The following is a 7,083-nucleotide window of genomic DNA, read 5'->3' on the forward strand; positions in this document are numbered from 1 at the left end:
CATGATAAAAGCAATGCAGATACAGGCACACACAAATGCTTGCGCACGCACGCACACACGCACACACACACACACACACACACACACACATACTCTAAATCCAGTCAGTACCTGCAGTTGTACGTCCGGATCTCCTTGTTGTCCCTCTTGCACTTGACTGCCACAAAAATCATGGTGATGAAGAGGATGGCTGCGATAGAGCCCAGGGCAATGATGAAGATGAGAGACAGGTTGACAGGTCCAATTGTCTCCTGCGCGTTCAGGTCTGGCGAGAGGTACACCACGATGTAGGCCGACGCAGACAAGGAAGGCTTGCCATGGTCCCGCGCCACCACAGTGATCTCGTAGGTAGATTTGACGTTTTCTCCAAACATCCTGGTGGAGCGCACCTCTCCGTTCACCTGGTCAATTTCAAAGAAAGCCCTGTCCCCCTCCGAGATGGTGTAGGTCAGCCGCCCATTCTCCCCCTCATCGTAATCATCAGCTTTCACCTGGGTCACCATGTAACCCACACCTGCATTTCTTGGGATAGAGACCTCTGCTGTCCCATTAACCAGTGGAGGATTTGTCATCACAGGTGTGTTGTCGTTCACATCCAGCACCACAATGCGCACTGTGGCATTACTGGATAGGGAAGGGTTGCCATTGTCTCTTGCCAAAACTTTGAAATCAAAAGTCCTGGTGTATTCGTGATCAAATGACCTCATTGAGTAAATGCGTCCTGATGGGTTTATGCTGACATATGTGTTTACATCCATATGTTTAATCTCACCAGGAACTATGGAGTATGAAACTGTACCATTCATGCCCAGATCTGGGTCCTCTGCTGAAACTGCCAGCAGACATGAACCAGGGAGGTTGTTTTCCATCACCATCTCCTGGTAGTGTGCTTTAACAAAGTGGGGTGGGTTGTCATTTTCATCCGTTACTTTGACAACAAGAGATTTTGTGGCACGTAACTGGGGGATGCCGCTGTCCTCAGCCTGGATGGTCAGGTTGTATGTGTCCTTCTGCTCTCTGTCCAGCCTACCGTCGACAAGGATGGTGGAGAAGCTCTCATATTCTTGCAGTCTGAATGGAACGTTGCCCTGCAGCCTGCACTGCACTTTGCCGTTTGCCCCAGAATCCTTATCAGACACCCTCACCAGCGCAATGACATACCCACGCTGCGCGTTCTCACTCACTTCCACCATCTCTGTGTTCAGTGAGAGCAAACTGATCACAGGTGGGTTGTCGTTCGTGTCCATCACATTCACTGTCACTTTGCAGTGAGCTGGGATGGAGTTGGGACCTAAATCTTTAGCCTGGACATCAATCTCATAAATTTGCGTTGCCTCATAATCCAAAACCCCGTTAACGGTGATGATCCCGGTTCTGGAGTCAATTTTGAAAGCCTCCCTTGTTTTTTCTGTGACGTAACTGTTGAAGGAGTACACAATCTCTCCGTTAGTGCCCTCATCAGGATCTGTAGCGTTCAAGTCTATGACTAACGTGTTGATGGGGGAATTCTCCATGACATTAACGGTGTACACTGGTTCATCAAACACAGGGTTGTTGTCATTAGAATCAATGACTTTAATGTTTAACTGGACCGCACCTATCTTCGGTGGGTCTCCTCCATCCTCTGCACTGATTTCATAAGTATAATGGGACTGGGTCTCTCTGTCTAGGGATTTTTGCACAACAAGCTCAGCAATTTTGGACCCATCCCCTCTCGTTTTTATCTCTAGTCCAAAAAGCTCATTTGGAGTGATGGAATAAGATTGCACTCCATAGATCCCCGAGTCCGGATCACTTGCCCCCTCTAGGGGAAACCTGGTACCAGGGGAGGCATTTTCTGAAATCTCCAAGTCAATGTGGCTCGTTGGGAACCTGGGCGCGTTGTCGTTCAGATCCTCGATCTCAACTTTAATCACACAGATCTCCATGGAGTTTGACATCACTTCCAGGGAAATAATGCACTTTGGGGTTTGTCGGCAGACCACATCTCGATCTATTTTCATTTGGGTTGTAAGGATTCCGGCAGGGCTGAGTTCCACCCATTTTGGCTCTGAATTGGAAATGACCCTTAAGTAAGGGGGCGACGGTGCAATTTGAAATTCCTGCTTGAGTGCGTCCTTTGTCACGTTTCCAATAACTGACCCGGGCTTCATCTCCTCGTTTATTCCATATTTCAGGTTGATAACAGCCTCAGTCCCGACCCAAAATAAGAGGAACGCAGCAGTTAATTGTATTAATTCCATCTCCTTGGTTTGCCTTGTACCTGTTGAAAAGTTCGGTCCCTAATAAATAAAATAAAATTTTAAAAAATCTTGACAATTACGCACACACATTAAAAAAAAACGCACGTCAAAAATACCATAAAAAATGTGCAAGCGAATCATCGCATCGTATAGTCCATGAAAAAGTGTTTGGGTTGGTGAAGATTCTTCTTTCTGCAGATTAAATCATAATTTGAGATGTAATACTCTAACAAGTGCCTCAGCCTATTTCACTCTCCTCAGGCAGAGCTCGTCCTCCGGGCTGCTGCAGCGACAGAAACACTGAGGACGACAGGTTTGTGAACACATGCTGAATCTTCTCACAGTTGTGGTTTAGCCGTTTAAATCCATGCGCCTCTTAACAGGCAGCAAACTGGTGCCACGCATGATGAAGTGTCCATGTCCAAGTCGGCAGAAATTGGGGAGGGGGTGAAAGGCTGACTCAGAATCTGAATTCCTGTGAGCAAGTCCACACAAAGCTTGCGCTTCCGTGCAGATGAAGTGATGAAGCTGGAAAGTCTGGGGATTTCACCGCCCTGGTGATAATCAATATTTAAGTCGCCTTTTGGATAAAATAGCTCGTTTATTACAAGCACTGATTAAATTTCCTCTTCAGTCGACAGATGGGGGTTTGAAAAGCTAAAGAAAAAAGATAGAAAAGAATTGGAGACAAAAAAGAAAATCAACAGCCTAAGTCCGGATCTCTGCGTAAAAGAGGGGCGCAGTTGCGCGTATTACCACATCACCCAAGTCCCGATTACCTTTCTATTTCCAGCAGATTTAGTCTCTGGTCCCCTCCACAAGTCTTCAAGCTTCCACTTATTAATTAATTTCCTCGCATCTCACTTGGAACGGCTAAACATATCCCAGTTAGGAGTCCATGCAACACAAACAGAGAGAAATCCGAAGCCAGTGGGATGAAACGGTGCCAGAGCTCCACTCTGTCCGTTCAGAACGCATCTCATATTGAGCTGCAGCAAACTGAAGCACAGCAGCCTAAATCCAGCCTGGCTGAGACAGGAGAGGGGGCGAGGGGGAGGGGGGGCGAAAAAAGAAAATCACCACTCGTTGCCAGTTGCTGTCTAGTTGACTCCAACAAGCGCTCCTCTCGCTCCACTGGTGCACACTGGCAGACGCGCAGCTCCGAGCCGAGCGCTCAGTCTCAGCACCCGCAATCCCCTCAGCCAATCAGGGGTTACACAGGAGGGCCGGAGCTCCTGGTGGGCGGGGCTCAGCTCGAGCGAGGAAACGCGGCCAACTACCTGTTCTGCTGCAGATGGGCGACTCAACCGGCAATTATGGTGTACACAGCTGAAAACACGATGCGGAGGGCTTGATGATCGTTAGTTAGGGTTGCTTCCAAAAGCAGAGTCTGGCGTGTGGGGGGGGGAGTCGAGATGGCCGGGGGAGGGGGGGGAGTACCCATGGGAGGGAGGAAGGGAGAGGGCGCGGGGCAGGTGGGACGCAACTTAAAATCTGATTTTCCTCTGCAGCAGGGATTCTCCAACTTGGAGACGCATCATGTTTTTTGTTTCCGCTTTGCAACTTTTGCGCAGACTAGAGAGCGCCACGTGAAGCAGTTAGCTTCATCCTTTCATCCTGCAATAAAAAGGAACTGCATTTCCTGCCTTGGTTCCAGTAGTTTCCCTTCTCATCCCAAATATTGATTGTTGGATTGATGATAATGTGGCAGTCTTCGTGTCTTTCCCTCCTTTGCTGTTAAACACTCAGAACTGAAATCATTTCTTTCCTCCTGCACATTTCAAACTCAGGTGAGCGCCTGTTGCTTCAGACAGCGGTTGCAGCGATCATGTTCCATCATTTGCACCCTGACACGGCTGGCTCTCATGCGTTTAATGCGCATCAACTTCATCCATAAACTCCAGTTAATGAGTAAGTGTCTACACTTCCACGTGACGCAACAAACTGGCCAGAAGGAGAAACAATAAAACAAACATCTGGAGAAGTTTTTTTTTATTTAAATGAAACCAAAAATAATCATAGACAGCCTTTACAACTTGTTCAATTAAAGGAATAATTAGCTTGTGGTAAATGAAGATGCTTCACCATATGAGGAGGTATGGTAATGGGTTAACTGCTGACCTCCACCATCATAATGAAAGGAGCAACACATCAATTATGTCATTATTCAAAGCGCCTCTTTCCTTTTATCTCCGTGTAATTCAGGGCGACGTTTAGGAGGCTCCATGTGATGGGAACAATTCACCCCCACCCCCACAGTAACACAGCCGCCCACTGGAGACAGAAAAACCACGATGAGAACTTCCTCTGTGCGCATATTGCAGACTGTCATCACCCTCCTTGAAATCTCACTTTTCTCATTCACTCAGAGGCGACACTCACTTACAGTGTCTCTCTCTCCCTCTCTCTCACCCCCTCATCTCTCACTTTCTCTAGCACACACCCTCCTCCCCTGCAGCCAGTCTGCTCGACTCCCCCCCCCCCCCCCCACCCCCAACCACACACACAAACACACCCCGGCGCGCTTTCAGCCGCCATCACGTCCTGCAGGAGAGGGAGGCCGATTTCAAAGTCACAAGGGTGACACCTAGCGGCCACCTTTATTCTCTTTGCCCCCTTCACGCTCACCCCAGTGGAAAAATAACAGCACACTGCAAGAATATAAATGAAACACACCGGCATATCAATTTCCTCTCCTTATTGGAGCAGAAGCCTGCAGTTTGACCACAATTAATGTTCTGCTCATGACGTGAACGTTAGCTCAGAGCCACACATTCTGTCACTCCTGATCAATGGTGATTGAACGCTAAATGGAAATTAGAATGGCATTATTATTGTGCAATGTGGAGTTTTTGTTTATCTGTTAAACAATAATTTGATGCAAGGGGCTCATGCTGTCAGTTTGGGATCACGGGGTAAATCTGTGGCTTCTTTGTGGACATTTGGACACGATAAATTAGATCCAGCCGTCCTTGAAGGAATGCATATCCCCCGCCGCCTCTTATGCCAATTTTACACTACGATCGTCTTATGTTGAGAAATAACACAGGTTCATCCATCCATCCATTATCTTTACCCGTTTATTCCATTTTGGGTCACGGGGGTCACCGGTGCCCATGTCCAGCAATCACTGTGCGAGGGGCGGGGTACACCCTGGATGGGTCACAAGTCCATCACAGGACCAACACAGGTTCAGGTTAGGTTTATTTGTCAAATGCAAAATCAACACAAGGTCAGTAGTACAATAAAATGCTTAGGACAAGAAGAACCGTCTCGACTCACCAAACCTCCCCCCACCCAAAAAACAAGAAATACCAAAGTATGCAACAATAATAATAAAAATATACTAAAAATACTACTGAAATACTAAAAAAAATACTAAAAATACTACTAAAATACTAACAACAAGGTGTCAAAGTAGAAAAAGAAATACATCTACAGTGTGGTTCAGTTAGCAGTGAGGTTCTTTCAACATCATGGTTCTGTTCGGTTAGTGTCGTGGTCTTGTTTGCAGCTTAGCAGGTCCAGTCAGCAGCTTGATGGTAATAAGGACCGCAGCAGCTGCCCTCACAGACTGCAGTCCAGAACCGGGTCCAGCACACAGAGAACATCCCAGTTTCCCCGCTGAACCGAACCGGTCCGTCGGTCGTAGCTATTTATGTGAAACAAGAAAATAATGTTAGGTGCAATCTTATGCCATATTGCAAGAGATACTATGCTCAAAGTGGTTGTTGTGATTGACTCAGCCACTTTTCACTGAAATCCACCTACTAATTCATGAGATATTTTGCTAACAGTCACTTGTGGGAGAAGCAAGGGTTTTTGCCAAAGTTAACAAGAAAAATATTGCACGTTTAGTGTTCTGAGTATGTATTGGAGATGATGATCAGCTACTACCTCGCCAAATGTTAGCTCGATGTTAGTAAGACTGGTTGAGTTATGACCCTTTTTAGCGGTTTGACATCATTTTTTGTGCCAGCCATCTTGAATTGAATTGACTCCACATGCTAATCACTTTAATTTGTACACACGATAATTTCTTCCCGAAAGTTTCATTAAATTATTTTCTGTGGTTCGTGAGTTATTTTGCTAACAGACATCCAGAGTTTGCGGCAAGGTTTGAAAACAGAACTTGTGTAACCAGTTAACATTTGAAGAATGTGTTAGGGATGACTCTCAGCTACTGCCACATCAAATTTTAGCTTAATATTGGTCCAAGTGGCATGGTTGTAGCTATATTTATGTTTGCTACGTTTGCTTTGTTGTGGCATCCATCTTAAACTGAGCTGATTTCAAATGTTAAACAGCTGTACATAATCTGTAATCTTATGATTATATTTTGAGTTTTATCAAATTCAGTCTAATGGTTCATGAGAAATTTTGCTAATTGTAAGGACAACCCCACCCTACCCCCCTACCACCACCACCACCACCACACTCATGCACACAGGTAAAAACATTATTGCATTTTGTCACTGACAATAAGTGATGACAATATCCTAAAGGTGCCTTTAAGCAATTAAATTATATCACGACAACTGGTGAATAAGTTATCATCGTGTTTTGTGGAAAATGAAGCGAGAAAAAAAAACTAAAACTAAAAAAAAAAAACGCCTCAAAGACTCCCTGAATGCCTTTATGTCTCGGTGAAAATATTTCTTCTTCTCTTGCATTATGCAGTCACATCTTGACAAACAGGCAAGTATCAACAAAGCAACTTGTTTGCTCTGCCACAACATTTTCTGAGACGTGTTGCAGCCGCACGAGGAGAGCGCCAGAAGAATCTTTAAGCTCATAAATTCTTAATGTCAGCAAGTTAAATAACCGTAGGCAGCGACAG

At 45.7% G+C, this 7,083-nt stretch overlaps 1 protein-coding gene across 4 annotated transcripts in view; it reads right to left on the bottom strand.

Moving 5' to 3' along the window:
* The window catches only part of pcdh19 (protocadherin 19), a 68,548-nt gene extending 65,280 nt beyond the window's left edge, over positions 1 to 3,268 (bottom strand). For all 4 annotated transcript variants that reach the window (XM_037675206.1, XM_037675205.1, XM_037675204.1 and 1 more), the window contains exon 1: positions 112 to 3,268. In XM_037675206.1, the coding sequence (XP_037531134.1) occupies positions 112 to 2,243 (2,132 nt within the window). In that variant the 5' untranslated portion in view covers positions 2,244 to 3,268. The remainder of the gene's footprint in view (positions 1 to 111) is intronic.
* Positions 3,269 to 7,083: the final 3,815 nt, after the last annotated feature.

This window comes from Nematolebias whitei, chromosome 4 (assembly GCF_014905685.2).
Source record: "Nematolebias whitei isolate Nwh7 chromosome 4, NemWhi1, whole genome shotgun sequence".
In the NCBI taxonomy this organism is placed as follows: Eukaryota; Metazoa; Chordata; class Actinopteri; order Cyprinodontiformes; family Rivulidae; genus Nematolebias; species Nematolebias whitei.